At 35.8% G+C, this 23,895-nt stretch overlaps 2 protein-coding genes across 9 annotated transcripts in view; both read right to left on the reverse strand.

Moving 5' to 3' along the window:
* Positions 1-536: 536 nt before the first annotated feature.
* Positions 537-4,348, reverse strand: LOC306893778 (uncharacterized protein). 6 transcript variants are annotated; one of them, XM_079455810.1, is made up of 13 exons: positions 4,067-4,348; positions 3,653-3,725; positions 3,384-3,573; positions 3,272-3,304; positions 2,981-3,141; positions 2,702-2,789; positions 2,262-2,297; positions 2,109-2,162; positions 1,684-1,917; positions 1,503-1,609; positions 1,171-1,336; positions 947-1,030; positions 537-872 (listed from the first exon to the last, which is right to left on the reverse strand). In XM_079455810.1, the coding sequence occupies exons 2-13, from the start codon at positions 3,718-3,720 to the stop codon at positions 849-851; spliced, it is 1,245 nt and encodes a 414-aa protein (XP_079311936.1). In that variant the 5' UTR covers positions 3,721-3,725; positions 4,067-4,348; the 3' UTR covers positions 537-848. The 6 variants fall into 6 exon arrangements, with proteins under 6 accessions (XP_079311936.1, XP_079311934.1, XP_079311935.1 ...); XM_079455808.1 differs by having other exon boundaries at positions 3,855-4,319; XM_079455809.1 differs by having other exon boundaries at positions 3,653-3,771; positions 3,855-4,319.
* Positions 4,349-4,661: 313 nt separating this feature from the next.
* Positions 4,662-23,895, reverse strand: part of tac4 (tachykinin precursor 4) — a 30,323-nt gene continuing 11,089 nt past the window's right edge. For all 3 annotated transcript variants that reach the window (XM_079457097.1, XM_079457098.1, XM_079457099.1), the window contains 6 exons: positions 7,323-7,363; positions 5,741-7,208; positions 5,546-5,642; positions 5,294-5,326; positions 5,164-5,217; positions 4,662-5,077 (listed from right to left, as the gene is read on the reverse strand). In XM_079457097.1, the coding sequence (XP_079313223.1) occupies positions 5,028-5,077; positions 5,164-5,217; positions 5,294-5,326; positions 5,546-5,642; positions 5,741-5,869 (363 nt within the window). In that variant the 5' untranslated portion in view covers positions 5,870-7,208; positions 7,323-7,363 and the 3' untranslated portion in view covers positions 4,662-5,027. The remainder of the gene's footprint in view (positions 5,078-5,163; positions 5,218-5,293; positions 5,327-5,545; positions 5,643-5,740; positions 7,209-7,322; positions 7,364-23,895) is intronic.

A 23,895-nucleotide genomic window follows, 5' to 3' on the forward strand; every position in this document is an offset into this window, starting at 1 on the left:
TCATTGAGATTAAGGAGAATCAGGAGATGTAAGGGGACGATCATTGCCCTACACTTTCAGTTAAAGCCCTTAAAACTCACAATCATATTTTATTGTAGTTGTCTCAGTAATTTTCAACTGTGTCAAATTTTAAGATCACAAAGCACATTTGTTCATTGTTTGAGGTTTACCTTATGCACATACATCTTTTTTTAGTATTGGTTTTTTATCTCAGTTTTGTCATTTGGTGGCATCTGGGTAAGGTCATGTGTATGTGTGTTTTTGTGTAGAATTACATTATTTTTATAATTGTGGTCTGGTTGGCAGTGCCAGTTTGTAAAAGATAGGCGGTCAAAACAGGTTACATGTCCTGCAACATTTGTTATGAAAACATTTAAAAAATAATATTGTAGATAGAAATGTAGATTGTTAGATGCACACGTGCATAACACACAACATGTCTCACATTTCATCTTATATAGCAATAAGCAGAAAAAGGTTTAAATATTAATTGTGGGCTCTCAAGAATTTTCCTGTAATTGTATGCATACCATTCTGAAGCCAAAAATGTTGAGATAATTGTCATTTTAAAAATTAATTTGTCAAATTATAGTGTACTGCAACTCACTGATGCAATTTAAAAAAATGCTTTATAATTTTTAATAGAGCATGTCTCACTTAAAAAAAATATTTTAATCTTTTATAAATTGAACATTTGTACAAAGCAATATTGCACATTTGAGTGGGTGATTGAAATGCCTTTTTATTGACAAACTGTTGGTTTTTCTATTAATAAAAAGTAGAGAGGAAAGAAAACAAAATAGTTAAACATTCAGAGGTAAACTATGATATGACATCTGCTGTGCTGGTCAAATTGGATTTCTCAACTGCACCTGAAAAAAATGTGATCATTATTAAAACCAATCAAACAGCAGAATTACATTTTTGGTTAGTTTAAGGGTCTTACCAATGTTTCTGTGACAGCTCTAAGACTATTGGCTTCAGTGGATGATATGACAAAAGAACTCAAGCGAATATCAGTAGCATTGTACTATAGTAAGCAACGAGATAAAAGCAAACAATTTACAATCCAGTACAAACTAAATCACGGTGTAACTTCTCATGAAACAACCTGTGGCAACTAGACAATTCAACACTGTAGGTAGATGACACTGTGTCCTTCAGACTTACAGGCAGTTGTCTGGGTGAAGATGAGAATGCCGGCTCTTTGGCATACATGCGGGTGAAGGGTTTTTCTCTGCTCGTGGGGTGATTCATGCAACACAGGCGCAGGGTGGCAGCAGGAAGGGCCACATGCCAAAAGCCTTTGTTTTTCTTTACCAGATCATCCAGCATCCTGAAACATACAGTAAGTCAGGGCTAGACAACTCTAGATTCCGGAGGGTCACTGCTGGGTTTTTGGTAAATTATTTAAATATTTTAATTAATAAATTTGAACTCGAGTTTTCAAAATAAATGGTTAAATAATTTTTAAATAATAGTAATTCAGTGGAATGTCATACTCATTGAGTAGGGATTCAGTGACCAGATCCAGGTAACCAGTTTGCCGGTGGTGTATTACCAAGGAATTTGCATTCAGACGCAGGCGTTTCTTTAACTCCCGGTTAATCTAAAGAAATACCAGAAAAATATATAGAAACCGATGAGTTTTCCTGATTTGCATTATACATATGCGTCTCTTACCTCCACAATGGTTCCCTTTGGAAGCCGGGAGAGAATTCCGAGAGGGTATCCCTGCAGTTGAATGACTTCAACGAGACACACAGCCACATCCTTCGAGAGTTTGTCAGTCAGAGGAAATGCCTCCACCCATTTGGAATGATAGTCTGTCAGGGTCATGATGTGAGTGTGCTTATTTACTGTAGGGAGGAACGGGCCTCTGACATCAAGGCCAAGCCACTCCCATCTCTCTTTAACCTGGGAGAAAGGATTTCATTTACATCACAGCGGAAAAAATGTCATTATCTGATGTGGTCTTTCCTATTTCCAGAAAATGCAATGCATCCGATACATCCTGCATGATAAAATTTTGAGCACTGGATAATAATTTGTACTGAATTATTTCATTCTTTATAAGCTTACTTATTATAATGTGTTAACCAGCTTACTTCAATTATAAGGGGTTCTGTTTGTCCTGGAACTCCATAAACTACATGTGGCGCCTGGATTATGAGAGAATAGTGTTTTGTAGAATGTTTGCCTTATACGTTAAATATGTAAAAGTTCTCTTTCAAAATTATCCAAAGAACATAAATACTTACTATATTTAAATCATCATCTCCTGCCCAGCGGAGGTTCTGTGAAGGAAACAACACATTTTAATATTGAACATTTTATTATTACTGTCAGATGCATTAGGTTTAAAACTTCAAATAGACCTTTCTGGTGTGATTTAAATGTATAAATATTTTGAGGCAACAGTACATATTATAAAGAATCAAATATCTGTCATATTTCAAAATTTGTTGATGGGCAAAACCAGAAATGTACACAATATTATAAAGTGCTACACAGCTTTTAAACGGATACTTTACCAAAAAAAGAAAAATTCTTCCACATATCTTTATCTACGTTCATCAGAGCTAAGAAATCTATACAGATTTGGAACAACTCGAAGGTGAGTAAATGATGACAGATTTAAACTTTTTGGGTAAACTATCCCTTTAAGAGGAAAAAGATAAGAAGAAAACAAATGCAATACCTTTGGCAAACAGTATCCACTGTGAAAAAAACTGGATATAGTGATGCTTCTGTCAAGAGCATCATCTCCCAGGATGGTCCATGGTGGTCTGTTCAGGCATGAAAATACACAGAAAGTAGAAATAACAATGAGAGCAGACGTCTGATGATTGTGGTGTGAATAAGACGAGTGTATGTTGACCAAGAATAAAGTCTATTCTAGTCTAATTTTACAATGCGATCTTATACCCCTTACAACAAAGTCACCCGTTAAGAACTTTTCTAATGAGCAATTACAAACCTTTCCTCTTGTCCTGTGAGCTCGTTGTTTTGTAGGTCTTCTGTTGTGTTTTTTAATCTTTTCTTCGCACTGTTCTCAGAGCAGGACTGATCCAACTTTTCTGAGTCTGCTGTCGTATTCTGTACAGCTGGATGAGAAGGAATCAAGTTGCCAACAATACCCTTTAGACCCAAATCAAAGGTGAGGGGGAAATTTGGACATGATTAATAAACAAAGGAGAGCATGTTACATAAATATTCCTAAACAATTCCTAATATGTAAATAAAACACACATAAGGTTGTGTAACTTACCAAAGCCCTTCTACTTCTTGGGTCAATCTTAGCCTGCAGTAAGAAAACCAGAAAATAAGTGCCTGATGTAAAAAGACATCCAAATGACGGTCATAATGACTTGGGTCCACACCTTTCGGTTTGAGAATGTAAATAAGGTTGGGACAGCCCCTGATGTCAGTCTTATTCTCTTCCCCTCGGACATAAAACATTTATTTTCAAAGTGGACGGAGCATAGTTTACTGTGTGCAGCTGGGGTCCAGTCCTTCCATCTTAAATTCTTCAGCCAGGTCTTCAGCAATTTGGGGTTGTGCAGAGGAAACCTGAAATGCATCTAATCAGATATATCATTTGGATTTCGGAGCATACATAAGGAGGTAATAGAGAATCGAACAAGCTTACGCGTGAAATGAGAGACTCTTGTCCTTCGTACTGTTTTTGCAGTTATACGCACTACAATAAAACACCATCGCGTCTACAGATTCAACATTGGGGTTGGTTAAATGACTGCAGATGAAAGCCTTTATCACAGAGACTGTTAGTAAATATGCAATTTGAAAGGATTTACAATACTATTTTACTTAATAACAAAACAGACACTAACATCGACTTCTTCGGTGTAGAGCGCTACGTGTACCAGAACGCCAGCTATCGCCACCTGCTGGTCACAATGCTGTACAGCATATATCTAAGAGACTGACTGTACCAAATTACGTATCTAGCGATGCTGGAATCCTCTCGAGTCCATTCTCTTGTTAGGCTATATTATATTGCATAAATGCACAAGATACTAATAGGCTATATGCTTATGCTTACCAATAAATTTATCAATTAAACTGTGTCCACAGAAGCGTTTTTAGCCAGCTAAAATAATTCCTGGTGCACTTCAGCTCCTGAGAACGTTTTGGAGCCACTACGCGTTATTCCGGAGATGCGTTGGTTGCAACAGTTAGCCTACTTGTTACTAGTATCTTATTTTGAAGAAACATTTAAGTACGAAAATGAATTAACCATAATATTAACTTCTCCATTGTTGTGTATGATGGTTTGTCAATGTAGTGTTCGTCCAGCTTCACTGTGATTGGACGGCTGTGTAAAATAGGACAGTGACGAGTTTGCGTTTTACCCAAAGTTAAAAATAGTAGAGAATGATTTAATAAAGGACAATCTAACTTTCGTACGATCTAACATTTTGAAAATACGAACATTTTCATGAATCCGAAAATGTATTGTTAGAATGACTAAGAACGATCGACATAAACATTTGTTCTGCTCGTGTTTCATGAACGAGACCCACTGAACACTTTTCCTTAGTTTTAAAACTTATTATTATAAACAGTATTTTATGTGTATCAAAAATGATGGCATATTTACTACCAGATGAAATCAGCGAGACAACACTCAACAAAGTCAACAAAAAATGAGTTTTCATTATTATTTAATTCATTATTTATAATTCAATCATTTTGTTTTACGCCCTCTTTTTTAAATGTAGTTATCAGGAACGCCGTCATATAGTCAAACATTATAATTCAATGAATAGTTTTTTAAGAAAATGAATCATATTTTCTATTGCACTTTTATTACTGGATATCTTTACTATATGTTTAAATCATGTCAAACCCATACAGCCTGCACTGCTTGATGTTGTGGATTCCTAATGTAACACACAATTTGTGTTTATAGTATCATATTTAAAGTTTGAAAGATTTGAAAAAACCCTAACATGTATAAAATATGTTGCAGATAAAAAAAACTAAAGACAGTGGGTCTTAATTCAGTTGCATAGTTTGCAAAGTTGTGGTCTGTCCCATTCCTCTTGAAAATCTGAAAGCAAAGAAGACATCCAAGAAGATGAAGGGTTTATATGTTCAGAACCTTGACAATATAATGGTCATAGACAATATCTTTACCTTTACTAGGAGATCTCCTTCCCATAAGTCCAACAAAACTCTCCCCCTTGTTTCCTTAAAACAAATAAGAGTGTTTTTTATCTAAATAAGCATATGCACATAAATCCATCAATAGACAAGATAAACTTACTTCTTCCACCAAGTCGCACAGCCTGGGTGATTCCTAAAGGAAGAATAAATTCATTTTAATTGACATACCACTTAAAACAACAAAACTATATGCATCGATAATATTTGGCTAGAGATCTAGTGTTTTAATGTAATGCAAACATAGTATCATGTATTTAGCTGTGGAAAAAATATGAATTTTTGTGTTTGAAGCCCCAAACGGTTTCAGATATGATGGTTTTGGGTTTTCTAACAGAGCTAAAGTCTACATTACCTGTACTTCTGCCCATTAATCCATGAAATTGTTGCTCTTTGGATCGCTTCACCAGATCAGCAAAGTGCACTAATACATCTGTTTTTGATGGCATCACCTATAAATGAAAAAATGAAACAACAACGTTTAAACTGTACTGCACAAAGTGAAAAAAAATTATCAATAGCTAGTTATATACAATAATTCTCGGAATACCTCCAAGTTTTCAACGTCTGTCCAGATATCTCTGTCCTCAGTGACACTTGATCCAGTAATGCACATCTGTATGCAAAAGACTAACACTAAAACTGAAAGTTTCAAAATATCCATTATCTTTACAACCATAAATAAATCTAGAGAACAAAAGATTATTATTTTCACGAAGTTTGTTTTAAAAAAGCAGTTCAGTCAAAATGCTACTTGACCGTGCAGTACGGCAGATCTTTATACAGAGACGCAAGGGAAACGTGCTCCTCCCATTCAGATATCGATGCTGTTGCATACGCTATGTGTTGCTCTTCAATATTTCTATCTTTTCTTACCATTATTTTGTCTTTCTTTTTTGTGTGGATGTATTTCCCAGTATATGTGGATTTGTCTTTCTCAAATGTATGGTACTAATCTTAAAGATATTGCTCATTCGGAATCAGAGGAAATCATAAAGGAGATGAGGGCAATGATGAATGAGATTTTGTAAAAAGAAGGCAAGACACAAGTAATTTCTCCTGTCAGTTCTGCTCTTGATATCACAGCTGTCAGTTTTGTCAAGTCCAGGACATTTGACAGTTCAAGAGCTTGATGTTTAGTGTCCTTCATTCAGAAGAGGTTTCAATCTCATGGTTAAACAGTTGGGCTGGTGAAAATCTCATTTCCCACTTAATCAAAAAGTGCACAGTGGGTTGCTTTTCATCTTCAGCAATGCACCTCAGCTATAAATCTACGTCTTCACTATACGAGCCATGCTGAATTTGGTGGTACCGTGTTTTGGCATAAAATCTGAGAAAACAACACTTTTAACATTTAACTTTCTGTATTAGTCAGTTTCATGTCTGTCATATTTGTAGATTATTCAAATACATTATAATGCTTCTAACAAGGCTTTTCAAGGCTTCTTCATTTATCTCTTATAAGATTCAAAATAATTCTTGTAGCCGTGAGCGTTTCATTTAATGTTTTCTTCTCGTTGAAATACGCCAATGCATTTTTATAATAGCCTTTTCACACATTTGTAGATTTGGCAAAAATGAATCAGCTCACAAGAAAATGTACTAAACTATTTGGGAAAGCATAACTGTAAGAATACAATTATTCTTAAGGGCTTTTGTATTTGCCACTGCTCTAGATTAAACACATCTGCCAGGAATATAAAAACAATTTTATATATCCTTTATATTCTCATTGTGACATCAGAGAAGTCTCCAAGTAATGTAAACCTCCTGATAAACAGAATGATCTTTCCATTTCTCTTTTCTTTGGCATTGTGTGAGATCACACACAGATGGAGCAGAACTGCTCTGCCCCGGGGAGGTGTCAGGTATTACTCCTCAGCAGGAAGTAGTCTTGCTGTATCACAGGTCTTGACTCGTTGATAGCTTCTTAATTCATTCACCATATTTGCATGAAACCATCTATCACACCTCAAGATGAGATCTAGATGTGGTAGATCAACACCTTTAACAGACAGCTACAAAATAAATGAGCAAATTATCTCACTTGACAAACCTTTCCAGAGCAATGACGTCTGAAATGATGGTGTGTTATTTGAAAAGGTTTGGATTAAGGAAGATTTTTTTAATACCTCACAGCTGAATTTCCAAATATAGACTGTTTTGCCCAAATCTGAAAAAGAGCAACATAGAAACATTAATTGTGTAAATTAATAGAAAATTGTCATGTCAATGGGGTAATTTTTGGGTAAACTATTCCTTAAATTTTTCTGGATTTGCCAATAATAACAATAATAGCAATTCAAATGGGCTTAAACATAACAGAGGGCGAGAAGGGAATGTTTTTTATTTAAATGAACAAACTTTTTTTTCTCATTCAACAAAACATTATGGCCCGGTTTCACAGACAAGTGAGTAAGACTAAAAAATTAATGTGTGACCTGTTTTAACTGAATATAACTTTCCCAGAAATATCTTAAAATATATCAGTGCCATTGTTTTGTTTTGAGATGCACAACAGTGATGTATTCTTCTAAGGCATTTTTATTAAAGCGACATAAATATCTTAATTTAACGAAAGCATAGTCCTTGTTTAAGTTTAGCCGTGTCTGTGAAACTGGGTCCATAAGGCTGATTGGGATTAGGAATTTAAACATCGATTTAAAATATAACGGCAAACAATAACATATATCACAATATATATACATGTATCATAAACAAAACATTCGATTCAAACAACTTCGATTTTACCATAAAAAAATATTTTTTCGTATTTTTGGTGGTTGTAAAGCTGTATTCTTGCATAAGAGGCCAAAAAAGTGACAGGTTGCTAAAGTGTTGCCAAATCCTCTTAGCCTTCAATCCCCCAGCTCGCCACCAGAGGTAATAATTCCCAGCCTTTTAGTATGTCCTTCCTGCATTTGTGGTTTCAATTATGATCAATTATCTAATAGTTCAACACTCCCTAGTCTAGCAGAGGCAGACTGTTGACTATTGCCGTTAGGTAAATGGTCTGGGTTTGGGCTGTGTTTGCTTTTCTGCTCAAACTGAACACTCCCTGTCTTTAGTTTTGTCAGTCCATGTAATCAAATTTGCCCTGAACTCTCCTCTGTGTATGTGGCAAGAGTATTTTCAGTATTTTTTTATTTAAGTAATTTATACTTAGTCATATTTTAGTCTGTACATTTCCTTCTCCTTTACTTGTTAAATGTTAAAATCTATTGTCGGGCAAATATGATAGGTCGGGCAAACAGTCTGTCAAATATGTAGTGAAGATTCATCTTTAAATACCACATATAAAATTGAAAGAAATCCCTGAAATAGTTGTTCGAGAAATAACACCTGTCCTTGAGGATCTGTAAGCAACAGAAGAAGTCAGAGGGGAAATGTTTATTGTCAATGAGTAAAGCGAAACACGTGGGTCATTTCGCTTTTTGGGAGAACAGTGTGTGACTGAGGTTAGGAAAATGGCATTTTAACATTCACAGGCTTTCAAACAAGTTCCGGCTTGGAAGCACATATGGGGCTGTTTTGTTGTTGATGTTTTAAATAAGATTCAAGGCGTTTTCTTAGGTTGTGCAATAACTTATTTAATTAACTTATTTATTAAAATTTCAAAACGTTAGACAATAAAAAGTTTTCCTGGGACGATTTCACTTCCCAGCCAGCCCTGAATATGACCGACACATGACAACAATCAAAAGGTGTTTTGTTAGACTTAATGATAAGGGTGAAGGAAATTATATCACCAGTAGAGGGCAGAACTATACAACAATCTACAAATGGTGGGAGGCATTACCAAGGTGGAGACATTACCCAAGTCATAATAGCAAAGCTGCCACTTCCCAGGCTATTTTAAAGAGAGCAGATAAATTATTAAAATTTACTCAGCATATTCAGAAATAAAATAAAAGTAAAGTTTAAAAACTAAAGTAACTTTTGTATTTTAGTATGAAATAAATGTATAATTACAGTAAAATTTGCAGGTTTGTATTGCTGATATCCTTGAGTCTAGGCAACAAAAAAAGAGTTTGACCTCAAATAAATGCAGCAAATAAATTATAAAACAAATGTTTACAACATTTTCCAATTGTTGATCTCTCATACAGTTTAATGAACTAATATAATAAATTATATAAGGAAACAACAGGATCATCTTACTAAAGACTTACTTGCAATGTTACTTGAAACATGTGACATACAAAACAAATAATTCTGAAAATCATTAAAATATATTTGGCCTCTGTGCTGCATTATATAAAATTATTCAAATAAAAAAGCAGTCAAATGTGGGTCATAATTTGTACAAATGGTGTTCAAGTATATTTTGTAACATTTAATGTTTGTGGTTTACCCAATGACTTTTCACCCAAGCTTTTAAATGTACTTTTTCATTTGACTAATGTTTGTTTTACTAGTGCTATTGAATAAAGAGCGAAAAGTGTGTCCAACAACCTGGTCTTTCCTATTCACATATTTACATAGTTAACGTATAAGACTGTGGAACCGGGTGATGCCTTTTTGGTTTGAATGATATAGAAAAACAACATTCATAATTGTTTCTTATAAGAAACATAACAATTAAACAAATTGTCATCAGTTGGTAGACCAGTTGCTGCATTTATATTATAGATTTCGTTTCGTTTGAAAAGTTTGCCAAAAATAAATTTGAAAGAAAAAACGTATTTATCAGATTAAACCAATTCAGATTTAAAACAATTCAGCATTTATACTCAGCCATGAACAATCTATTACTGAACAGCTGGATGTTCCTGTCCCTCACAAGTGTTTTAAAAACCAGCTGAAAATCATTGAGAGAGATTTTTCCGGCGTTAGATTTAAGAACCACGTGTTAAATTATGTGTAAACAGGCCATGTGCCTGACCTCACTTTTTATTTATTGTTCCACTATAAATAATTACACTGTTAACAGCAGAATTGTTCAGTAAATAAAATCATATTTAACATTATTGTACCTGTATAATGCCAGAAACATTTTTATTATAAAGGTTTTCTCAGAAACACATGCAACAAATTGACCAAAGAATAAAGTCAGATTTACACAGATATCAGATATAATGAAAATGTAGCAATAATTTTGATAAAATTTGATACAAAAAAATTAATAGTCAAACAATATGAAACAAATGACAACATAAGTATTAAAAAAACAAAGTGAGTTGGTCAATTCTTTTTTCAGGCCATATTTATAGAATTGTTTTATTACAGTACAAATATAAATGGAGAATTTGTGCAATGCTTTACAGTAATAGTATAATATCAAAAGGCTATATATAATTTTAAAGATAGTTGATATCACAGTGTTTTCTTTTTTAAATGATATTTGAAAATACAAAAGGATTCAATGTGTTTGTGTGTGTCACAGTGTATGTGAGAGAGAGTAAACGGGTTTGGATAAACTATTAAAACCAACCTCTGTTCTTCAATTGCGCAAACACAAAATAAGCAGTCTTGAAAAACGCAATGAAAAAGTCTAAATAACCCTCTTAAAAGCAAACAGTGTCTAACGGAAGTGATCAGCCTGAAACAAACATCCAGGATGTCAAATGATTACACAGCAAGAAAGTGATTTTTCACATACGCAAATCCATGTGGAATACTTTCGAACAATGCAGCTGAACGGATCTCATGCGTCTTCCCTCCTTTTACCTTGTGCACATACTGAAGCAATCATCAGTTCCCAGTCTCAGAGAGCCACTGGGGCCAAAGACGTGCCATAGCCTCTCCAGAGACTGCAGTGGTTCTATCCGACTGGATCGCTTCCAAACGAAAATGTAAAGACCTTTCCACGTCTTTGTAAATGTGCACAGCATGATCTGTTTTTCCTGAAAACACTGTGCCATAGTTTATCTCTTTCTACAATGTTTTGATGACTACGCAATGTAAACTCTACACAAATACCTAAACAATTTAGATCCTTGTAAGAAATGAAAACAGCAATGAAAAGACTTCTTCAGAGTTTCAAAAGAGATCTCAACATTTTGCTCAAATCTGCCACGACCAAAAGTCAAAGACTTCAATATGAACTCATTTCCCTAAAATTGTATATGAATGATAACTAAATTTCTCCTGTTAAAACATCCTGGAAGCTGGTTTCATGCTTCGGTACACTTGTCAGTCATGGTCAAGTTCAGATAATGGTTGCTGCAGTAAGCTTTTGTGGTTTAATTTTTCATGGCTTTGCTGGAGCAAACCAACCTGTTTCCTCTTCTCAGCTGGAGGTGAGGTTCCTCATCCACAGAGCACCCACAAATAGGCCTTTTTTCAGAGCCGCTTATCAAAAGCCACCACATGTGTCCAACCCCCCCACCATCACATATGTCTGACCCCCCTCGCCTCTGTCATTAGGCACTTTACACTGATAGGGCCATTTGTCTTCATGTCTATGGCCTGCCAACGTACTATTGGCTGAAGCTTGGTGAAGGCTGGGTCAAAGTTCACGCAGGTTTTAGACTTTCAATTGGATCCAAACATCTGTTGCGGCCCATTAGTCAGCTGGCTTTCTCTGATGTTTTTAACAAAGGCCGAGTCATTTTAAGCAAGTTCCTGTAGCTCAACTGCTAGATTATGGAGATAGCTACAGCAAGGTCATGAGTTTCAAGTGGAACACACAAAATCATAAAATACATGCTTTGTATGTACTGTATGTCGCTTTGGAAAAAAGTGTCTTGCAATATTAATCAATCGCATCTAATTTGTTGCTACTTAGACTTAGACATAAATAGACAGACTTAGATACATTTTTTTGGGGTGTACTCCAATGCAGTCTCTATCCAGCTGTCATCCAAAAGTCAAAATATTTATAGAGAATATAGATTTAGTTAAATGCAGTCTTTATAAACAATATGCTTCTCAACTTTGCAACAATCTGGCAGATAGCTTCAGGCTATGAAGTCGGCAGTAAATACTTTAAAAAAAGTTCTGAACACATATTGACATTTCCAGAATCCTCCTCACGACATCCCACAAAACCCTCAATTAATACTAAGTCAGTGTCCAGCTGTATTTTCAGTGAGGATGCATCGGAGTTACCATCCAACCTCAAAACCCTGCTGCCTGAGGCAACGCTACAATTACACCTCATTAAGTGTGTGCGTGTGTGTGTGCACGCACTTGCAGGTGAGCTGTGTATGGGGCCTCCGCTATTTATGGGGCCATGGTCAAAGTCTTTGTGCCTCCTGTCAAAGGTCAGAGGTCATGATTTCTTTATGTACTCCAGGGTTTATTTTTAGTCCAAACAAGGCGGCTATTTAAGGAATCATAGAGAGGTGTCCTAGTAATTACCACCAAGCATGTCCACCCACCATCTCCTGCTCAATTGAAGCCATCTGCAGTCAGGCTAGAGGGGGAGCAGATCTGCTAGCTGGACGATCCCTCCCACTAACACACACACACACACAGGCGTTCAAATAAAGTGTTTACAAATATTTTGCTTTCTGTGGGTGATGCTGTGTGTGGACTCAAGCGCTGAGGAATTACTTGATTGTGACAGTGCTCATTTACTTTGTGTTTATCAAACATTTGATTGCGGCCCTGTTCTTCAATGCAAAAGAGACCATTTTATCTCCTCAACAAACAGTTGCTGACAACTGCCTAAATTGGACTCTTTGGTTGAAAAGTCCTTACATTTCCTTTTGATATAGAAGCTCCGTTTTTACATTAGCTACTTTACATTATCATTTAGTCATTTAGCAGACGCTTTTATCCAAAGCGACTTACAAAGAATTCAGGGAGCAATCCCTTGACATAAACATTTTAGCATTTAGCAAAACACTTTCGTGTAATACTTTATATTATAATATATAATATATAATACATTTAATTATAGAACTAATATTCCAGGAACTGTTTCTCACTGATATGATGTTTAAATAATGATTAAAAAGCTCAGTGTTGTCAGGTTTGAAAAGCAATATCACAGAAGTTCCTAATGTGAATAAAGCCACTAGTTACGTCAGTTTTGTTTTCCAGCCTTGTCCTTCTGCCCTACCGCACACTCAATCCAAAATGTTTGTTTCTGCCCAATACTGCAGGCCACTAATTAAATGAACTTCAAGTTAAAGGGCTGGAGGTTTTTCTATCATGTCATTAAAGTCAAATAAATTACACAAAGCAATCAGAACTCACAGGATGACTTATTGTTCAATATCTTCAGAATCTATGTCAGCGTAAGTGTTTTCTCTGAAATTCACGAGTGAAATTAAACATTTTCTTTCATTCTGTGAAGTAGTTACAACTTTTCTCCCAACATCCAAATAAAAACAATTGTGTTATTTGCATTCATCTGCAGTAAATTGAAATAGGACAAAGTGGTCGAAATAACAAAAATGCAGATCATGAATAGTGCAAAGAAAACGTTCATATTTTACAATATATGTATTTTAGGATCAGTTCAACAATGTATATACGATACAATTAGGCTGTTTTACAACTTTCATGTGTCTTGTCATATGCGTTCAGTCTTTCACATTGCTGTTGGATGACTTTATATCATACCTGAGGTTTGATTTTGTTGAAATTTAACAGACATTGAATTGAAATTCATATTAAAGGCAAAACAGGAGTGGTCTCTTATATTATAATAATATGGCTGTATTTGAACATGTCAAACATTATAGTTTATATATGAGGACATATATATATATATACAACATATTATATATTATACATTATATGTGCAAAGCTTGGACCAAATGTAAGAATAAAGCTTAAATGTGCCATTGAAATTCTGTTTTAGTTCCACTTATCAGATTTCTGTATGTGTGCGTGTGAGGACAAAATGTGCATGTGCTTAAATGTGTTTCAATGTTTTAATGCTTTTTTCATCATCACACAATTACTAGACAATAAAATGTTTCATGATGGCATAATTAAACCTCCAGCTGGGTCTTAACAGGCTCTTTGTCACCTCAGACTGGAGAAAGCAGACTTTGCCATCTCACATTCATGCCAGACATTCCCTGCCAGTTGACTTAAAGACAAATATTCTTTCCATTTTATTGTTCATGCTTTTCATTATAAGGAAAGAAAAAACTAAAAATCTTAATTTTCTTACTTGCAATGAGATTGAACAGTGAGCAAATGGAAATTGAGATCTCTTCTTTTAAGAGTTTAAGAAGAGATCTCTCCAATTTCTCACAATACATTGCCAAGGTACCGGTCAAAAGTTCAATTAAAAGTCAGAGATTTATTTTTTCAAAAACCAAATTATTTCAGTCAAGTCATCCAACTCCATTAAGTCTCCTGAGCTATAAAGTGTTAAATCTAAGCGCAATGATATTTTTGTCTGTTTAACTTGCAAATCACCTTCATTCTGTATATTATTCTGTATGAAATACTCCAAGGACTGACTGCAGTTCAATGAAGATAGCTTTTGTATGTTATAGCACGTCTCACATAAGTTGCATCAAACTTCGCAGATGTATGTTCCATGCACTCTTGCCTACTGATCCCTATCTGTGAAATGAAGGACCGGTACTTAGTAGAACAGGCTTCCGTTGCAATTTGCCCATTCTCAGGGGTATTGAAGATTTGGCTTCGAAACAAGTTCTGCATGTTTCTCTGAATAAAATCTAAACTGTCACATGGAAAATTGCTCGAGACCAAATGCGGCATGATATTGGTCCATCCAAAAACAACACGCACTCTCTCTCTCTGAAAAACCTCATTGTCTTTGGGTAAAATAGAAACCGCCCTGGGGTTAAATAACTGAGACAACCTAAAAAAGATTGTTTAACTAAATATTTCATTCGTACAGAGAAAGGGACCGCTAATACAGCTATATTTTCAGTGCAATTTTAGGATTAAGCCAAAATGGCTCAGTCCAAGGCAGAGACAGGTCTAGTGGATTTCAAAAGCCACAGCTGAAACGCAATCCACTACGGATGGACCGCCAGTAAACTCCAGAGAGAAAATGTACAGATCAGAGCTGAAAACATGCTTGAGAAAAGAATAAAATTAGTATATTATTGATTTAGCTGTATCTTGCGGATGACAACATAAATCATAGTCCACTGCCATGTGGTTGTATGGTGTTTTTGTTTTTTTAATCTGAGAAAGCTTAAGGAAACCAAAGCTCAAGGATAAGATAACCTCCACCACGAGACATCTGGTAACACTTCACAATAATTGCTTTAAAACCCTGAAGATCTGAGAAAAAATTCCAATGTTTTTTCTTTCTTTCTCTGTTTGCCTTGTGTCTGAATTTCTGGTGCCTTTTCTATACGCTTTATACAAACATGTCCAGGGCAACACAGAGAATTTTATGAATCTGTGATGTGGTAAAACTACATTAAAAATATACACCTCATACATAGCACCCCCCCCCCCCCCCCCCCATGAGAGTGAGAAAAAATGAATCCAAGAATATAGAGAAGATAACATAGTAAGTTTCTCAAATGATGATGATGTAATAATCCATTCCTACCACCAGCCATTATTTAAAGCATTTACAAAGAACCTGTACACTTTCACATTTGTCTTATGTAAATGTTTACTGTTGATAAAAAAAGATTTTACAGGATTTCATATATTGAAGATGTTCCATCATATTATTCCATGGCTAACGGCATCTCCCTGCATTGATTTTATTCCCTGACAAATCATAGCACCCTGTTTGCAGTTTATCTAAGTGTCCTGATGCCCGCTGTGACGTGCGGGTCCCCTGCAGCGCTCAGACACCCACAGTGCAGTGATTACAGGGAGTAATGAACCACAGCCACAGGAAGGGGCACCACCAGCACATCACCAGTTCCCATATGTGCCCCAGGCCTGCAGCTCAGCCTCCAGGATGAAACCACTGGGTGGGTAAACACAGAGGAGGGCACAGACAGATTGCCATCTCTCAGAATCCACAGAGGGTACCGCAGTACACGGCTAACAGCAGGGTCAGACAGGGAGGAGTTTGGATAACTTATCTCCCAGTTCAATCGACCTCTGAACAACCACCAAACTAACTGAGCTGTGAAGAGTCACTGGAAATCGACTGCTTTGGTGTTTTTATGTTTTATATTTTAAAGGGATAGTTCAACCAAAAATGGAAATACTGTCATGAATTACTCACTGTCTAGTTGATCCAGATCTGAATACATTTCTTTGTTCCGATGAACACTGAGAAAGATATTTGGACGATTGCTTTTAACCAAAGAGTTCTTGGACCCCACTGACTACCATAGGAAAAATTACAAGTGGTGGTCAAAAGTGCTCCGGAACGGTTTGTTTGCTACATTCTTCAAAATATCTACTTTTGTGTTCAACATAACCACATATGGGAGTCAATGGGGTTATAAGCATTCTTCCAAATATATTTCTCTCTGTTCAACAGAACAAATAAATGTATACAGGTTTGGAACAACTAGAGAGTGAGTAAATGTCTTTGCACATACAGTCTGAAATGTTTGTATGTGTTTTTTCGTATTTGCCGCTCGTTTGTATGGTGTCTGAAATGTCAAAATGCTTCTGAGAATGCTTGCTACTGAAACAGAAAAGCAGGAAAACGAACGCAGTCCGATGTTTATTATGACGGACAAAAATATCGGAGACAGTGTGTAAATGTGATTGATACAACGTGAGGTCATGTTTATTTTTTAACGTGCAGAAATTTGTTTTCAGAAATCAATGTGCAATGGCCTTAAATGATGACAGAATTTCTATTTTTGGGTAAACTATCACTTTAATAATATGTATGTGTGTAAATAAATAAAGCTGGATGAAACTATTTTATTGAATTATTGAATTTATAGTATTTCAGGATTTTTTAATACAACATATGCATACTTTCATCAGACAGCATTGTTTTTGCTGTATTGAAGATTGAAGAACAAAGCACAAAAAAATTGATTTAAAGGCAAATTTTAATTCATAGAAATCGACAAAGTATGTCGTCTCATAAAACGTGTCCTATTTTGTTTTAATCTATAAAACATACATTTCCCCTCTTTTAAACTAGAAAACTTTCGCATATTTTTCTGATGTCTGGACTTATCAGGGGTTAAATGAAATATAAACAGTAGATTCAATATTTTGGTAATAAATGCCTTCTATGAGAATTTATGTTTGCAAGTTTTGCCTGAAAACGTTACATAACCTACAGTACATATTAAGCATGTTATCCAAAGCAACCCTGTTCACTCTTTTTAATGGGTGAGGCCTAAAAGGTCACAAAGTTTGTCAGACTGGTGACATAGCCAAATTCTGAGAACATATGAGTCAAGGTGCTGCAATCTCTCCATTGAATTGTTTGTAGAGGATTAATAGCAGTTCCGTGCAACACAAACTACTGTATTTAGTACCTTGACACCTCAAAAGGTGTGAATTCCCCGAGGCAATCACGCCTGATAAATTCAAAGCCTACTCAATCTGTGGGTTGCTGAAGGTACAGTGTGTATCAGACTCCATTGTTTGGCTACTTTCCAAGGGTGTGAGATGAAGCATTCTCACACTGCACAAGGTGACTTTGTTAACGAAGTCTCTCAAAGTGCCAACATTAACAAATTAGCCTCAAATAAATATCTCACAATAAATAAAGAATCTTTTGTGACTTTTAATTTGTCCCCATATCAATAAATAATCCTGCATTCTTATATATTCTGAAAATTACATTCTTTGTAACCAGAGTACATGTAAAGCGTGTCTTAGATCAGCATCTTTAAGTTCAGCTCCTTCAGACCCATTGTTCCTGTTTGCCTCTGTTGTCATACAGGCATTTTTATCCCAGTGCGATCATTCGCTTTGATCAAGTTGCACCGCTCTTGAACTGATTTAATTGATAACACAATAAACTAGGACACCTGTTGCTTGGAGAGTCGTCCCAAATGGCTGCCAATGCTTGGAGAGCCGACAGTCTGTCTTTATAGTGTAAAGTTATAAATGATAATTATACTTACTAAAGCAGACATCTGGCAGAATCACATGATCGATTTAGTCATTTCTCCAGGTTTTCTCCAGGATATCCTTGTGCTAGAACAGTCGCAGCTTTTTATTCCACTTTATCCGCGAACGTGGACTTTTCTTTGTACAGTTTAATAGCAATGGTTTTGTGCTTGGCAGATACAGCAGCTCTGTTGTCAGGCCAACATTCATTTTCAAAGCTATAATTTAGCGCATTATGAGTGATAGCATTGCCCAAAATGAACTTTTTGCGGGGGCTGTTCGACTGTGTACAAAGATGGAAGACATTTCATGATTAATATGATTATTTTATAATGATAACATTACAGAGTGGGTTAGCATGGCGTTCTTCGAATGTACAAGGTGTACGTACACACCCACGTATAGAGAGAGCTGCCACAACCCCATAGTCCCATTAAACCCATGTTTAATGTAAGGCTTTAACTGAGAAGAGCATAAATGGGTTTCAGTTTTTAATGAAAACAAATAGTTATTCTTCTATTGTTTATTATTCCATGTTGTCCAAAGCGTAGTTATCTGCCGTTTTGACACTTCAGCTGTAATGTTAGCCTCTAAATGATTGATGACCTTAAAAATGAGAAACTTTACAGTCCGTGAGTGGGTGTGAACAGGGGGATTAAGTTCTTAGGACCTACAAGGTGGTCACTGGGTGTTCCCTCCTGGCAAAGGTGCGATTCTTCCATTGATTCTCCTACATTTTTTTGTCTCCTCTCTGGAGCCTTGGGGACTCAGACACACCCACTTCTGAAAACGGATTTGGCAAATTGGTCAGAGTAGCTGGGCTACATTCCTCTGGCAGATTACTTGTGAGAGCTGAGCGGAGAACTTGTATGTTACAGAGATGTGACTCTTGGATATGATTCAAAACGGCATTTAAAACTCCCACTTGTAGTGACAACAGTTCAGTCAGTATGGAGAGGGAACGTGTGTAGCCAAGCGATAAAAACAGTGTCCCTGGGTTTTACTTGCTTTACTTAACTCTTAATGCTAACAGAAGATGAAAAAAACTATTGATAAAACTTTTTTTTTTGTTCATGTTTTTAAGGCCGAAACTCCAGGAATCTCTCACTACACTGTAGGGCTGTGAGTGCAGCATCATGCAAATGTTTTAAGTTAGCGAAACAGCTATTATCAATGAAGAAATCACGAGTAGCATTGAATAGGTCATGGGATCTCATAAAAACACAATGCGAATGTATAGGTTACATTTTTATGTAACAGAATTTATCTCAATCATCTGTTTAGTACAAGTTTTTAGTTTTCCTTGTTCCTGTTCACATAGGGAATACAAGAGCAACAACTCCTAAATAGTTGCTTTTAAAGCAATATAAAAACACTTAATATTGAAATAATAAAACTCTGAAACTCTCATATTTTACTCATGCCAGATGAATGCAAGATGTATACAAATTCCTTTCTTCGGTATACAACTGCACACAAACAATTTTACATTAAGTTCAAACTAAACTATATGTTTCTGTCAGAAAGTTATTCATATTTTGAGCCTATTTAGTGATCATGGGGCGGGGATTCAATATTGTTTTTTCAAGTGATTGTACGTTTTTGTACGATTCACAAAGTACAAATTCATACGAATAAGCCACCTCGTGTAATGTATACTATGGGAAAGCAGGTTGAATATCAGTACACTTGCTTAGTGCGCCAAATTTAGATATGGGGCAAACATCAAATTTAAATCAATTCTTAAAATTTAATCAGTTCTCATATGTCTCATGATGACTAGTTGTTATTGCAAATTTCATCACAGGACTTGCAACAACAATGGGATTTTAAATATTAGCCATGGATTTGGATTTAGCAAGCTGATCGTTATGTTTACACAGATAAAACATATTGATCGATGAATAAGCTGAAAATATTGATAGTTTTCCTCTCTCAAACGCATTGCTTCGCTTCAGAATACATTTATTAACTCATTTGAGTCATGTGGGTTACTCTGATGGATGGATGTGCTTTTTGGAGCTTCGCCGTGTTAACTCCCATACAAGAAGATAATCGTACTCGGATGACATTTTTATATAAAAAAAATATATATAATGTTTGTGGTTGGCAGGGAGGTCATTTACTGTACATCTGTGATTGTAAATAAAGTAAATAGTGAGAGTTTTCATATTTCCTCCTTCAGTAAATGCCACGTACTTGCACAACACAGAAATGTAAACTAAACTTCAACGTCAACGACAGGTTCCTAAAAACAATAAAATCTTTCACAGCTCTGCTTTGCATCACAGGCTTGTGACTCTTTTGTACAGTTTCTACAAATGCAAAACAAAAGTATGAATGTAACGTCTGGCAATCAGAAAGTTCAACGGCAATGCATCATGCCAATGAAACATTTAATTATATGACACTGTTTATCCACACAAACTCGTTACACTACAGACATTATTAAATGTTTCTGTTGTTGGTCACTGGCCAGAGAACCAGTGGCACAGACAGATAGTCAGACAAGTAGACAGACGATCTCTCGCTCCAACAGAATATCTGCAGAGTTTAGATGATGGATGAGCAGATCATCTTTGTCCCCAGGGTTTGTAAGTTAGACACCTTGCCAAAATTCTGTGCCCTTTGGAGTAAGTCAGCCCTGCATAACCATCTACCCACCGCTTCCCACTCCCACTTGTTCTTTCTCTTCCAGCTGCCCTGGGCATTGGGGTAGTCCTGCCAGAGCCTGCTTGCAGATGGCACAGCATGTAAGGAGAGAAAGAAGGAGCGAGAAACAGAAATTGAAAGAGAAGAGGAACGACAGAGAGGTAGAGAGAACTTCGGCAAGTTTCAAAGACCAATGAGTCCACATCAACACCTTTGATGTTGCTGGCAGCCTCCAGACAGAAGGAGACAATCTGTCTCTCTTGTGTACCGCCCAGATTGAGCAGTGCCTTAAACCACCCAAAAGCCTGCAGCTAGTTTTAAAACACATTCACAGACAAACACACTTGTCAAGTACTTTTAATAACTCTGACAGGTAAAGGCACCTGAGACATCAGTGGGAGGCAGGGTCACGGGGTCAGACTTGACTGCTGATATCTCTCATATTCACTTTCACCATTTAGCACAGACAAAAGGTTGAATATCTGGACAGTTGTTCAGACTAATTGTTGTTTAAAAGGAAAGTCATACATTCACCCGAGAAAAGTTTCATTGTTCTCAGTGATTGTGCAAGTGTTTTGCAATGGATAAGATTGGAGATTAATTGTGTTTGAGGTTGAAAACACGGATTACATTTACATTTAGTCATTTAGCAGACGCTTTTATACAAAGCGACTTACAAAGAATTGAAACTCATGATGAAACTCATCTCATTTCATCATGGATGAGATGACTTTAAAGGAGTTCTTCTTCAAAATGAAAATTCTGTCATCATTTATTCACCTCCTGTGTGCTGTAAAATGTAGACAATGCAGTCAGTGCTAGTTAATAATACATCTGTCAGAAAATATGGATAAGATTAATTTAAAGGGACTCGTTCTCCTTCATTAGGAAAATTGTGTCATAATTTACTCAGCTCTTGTCATTTCAAACCTGCATGACTTTCTTTCTTCTGAAGAACCAAAAAGAAAATATTTTGATGAATGTTGTTAACAGCCCCCATTCACTTGTATTGAATGGACACAGAACCAGTCAGTGCAAGTGAAAGGGGGGCTGTTAACAACATTCTTCAAAATATCTTCTTTTGTTTTCTTCAGAAGGAAGTCATGCAGGTTTGAAATGACAAGAGCTGAGTAAATGATGACAGAATTTTCGTTTGAAGGAGAACTAGTCCCTTTAAATTAATCTCATCCATGTTTTCTGACAAATGTATTATTAACTAGTACTGACTGCATTGTCTACATTGTTTAGCAATCATGCAAAAGCACCAGATGGATCAAGAACACTGAAGAGATGGTTCACTGAGAGAGAAATGTCTTTACTCCAAAAAAGTTGAGTGTGTCAATAGTGTTTCTTTTACTTAAATCTGATATCAAAGACCTAAAACGATGTTTTTTACATTTACACTTACCCGGTTTTCAAGATCATGTATTTGACATTCTTATTTTGTCACACATTTAAAAGACAGTAATAGCCTATTTAATGTTCCATTATAATTGGACAATTTTGCTCATGGATAATTTTATTTTAAAATGTTATTTTCTTGAAGAAATTACGTTTTACATCGTTTACACTTGAACATGAGTACTTAAACAATAATAAGCCGGGAGATGAAATAGCGTTACAATTTTACTATTAGGCTAGAACTTGATAATTATAATAAAAATAAATATTATTCTGTTTATTTTACAAGATCTAATGAATGTTGATATAATATCCAAAACTCATAACACTACTACGCACATGTCGTCAATGTCCTCAACCAAATTCATTTGACGCAAGATATTACGTGTTAACGTCGAAAGCAAAACGGAAAGCTAATTATTGGTTTGTTTTGATAAAGATAGATTAGGCTACTTCTCGCTGATGAAAGAGTGAACAATTTGTTACAATCTATATTCATTTCAGTCTTTATAATAATAATTGTTTTTAATAACAAAAAACGTTTTGTGCAAAAGGTTAAAAGGCTGTATTTGATAGAAATACATTAAAATAGAGAAATAAATTCGGAAGGCCGTTTCGTGCATTATAATGATCCAGGAGAGATGTTTAGTTTTAGATTTGAGTTTGACACGCCTGCATTGGTTTTGTTAGTGCCAAAGGATTACAGGAGCTGACGGGTTTTTCTTCATTATTTGCCTTAAAATGTTATACCTGTCCCTTCTGCATCGTCCGCGCGTGCATGTACAATTTAATGACGTTTCGTCGTTTTGGAGTGGAAGATTAAACTTTATCAAACCAAAACAAATGTTTAATCCAAAGGAAGTTCGTTTTGAAACATTCAAATACCACAAATACATGCGAATAAATTGTTCTCGATATGTGATCAGTTAAAGATACACTTTTGGGAAAGCCTTATTTTATTACCGCAAACACGCAAATTTGTGCATTCAAACTTTCTCTGCTTCGGTCTGTTTATTTTATATTTAATTTCTGTTTTTATCTGCCCAGCCCACAAAGCATTTAGGGAAGCAGTTGAAGCTGTAAAGTACGAGCAGATTTTTGGGGACTTTTGAGATTGCATGAGTGGACGCGGGGATGTTTGCGTTTAAAATTAAGATTTGCCTTTCCTTGCGGAAGTTTGACAGATGGAAAACTTATTTACCGCAAAAACTATTGACAAAATATTCAATTCATGTCATTTCAAGGCAGCCTATTTGTAAACCGTACCTTAAAGGTCATTAATAAAATACGCATATCTGAAAAAAACACCCCATAATCTGAAAGAAAACTCTTCTCCATAACAATTAGTGTTAAGTGTAACTAAACATCCTCTTACCATTTTCATAACAGTTATAGTAAAATATTTCGTCATCTAAACAAGTTAATGATCAAAAAGAGAGGCTATGGTGAAACACGTGCCATTTCACCTCCCCTCAAATCAGACAGACAGACAGACAAACACACCAACACAATTCACATCTTGGCAACGGATTGCACATTCATATACATACATGCACAGAAGAAGATTTGCACATAACGACGACGCCAGCTAGTCTGGCCTAAGGATGAGAAGTAGCCTATTGTTATTAAGATCTCTTCCCCCATGAAAACCTTCGTGAGGGTATATGCTTGTGTTATGACTTCAGGGGCTTACTTTGTTCTCCTCTATAATGTACATGTAATTACAGACCGTGATGGAGTCTACATTTCTCTTTCTTTCGT

The sequence above is a fragment of the Barbatula barbatula genome (assembly GCF_947034865.1).
Source record: "Barbatula barbatula genome assembly, chromosome: 5".
Classification (NCBI taxonomy): domain Eukaryota; kingdom Metazoa; phylum Chordata; class Actinopteri; order Cypriniformes; family Nemacheilidae; genus Barbatula; species Barbatula barbatula.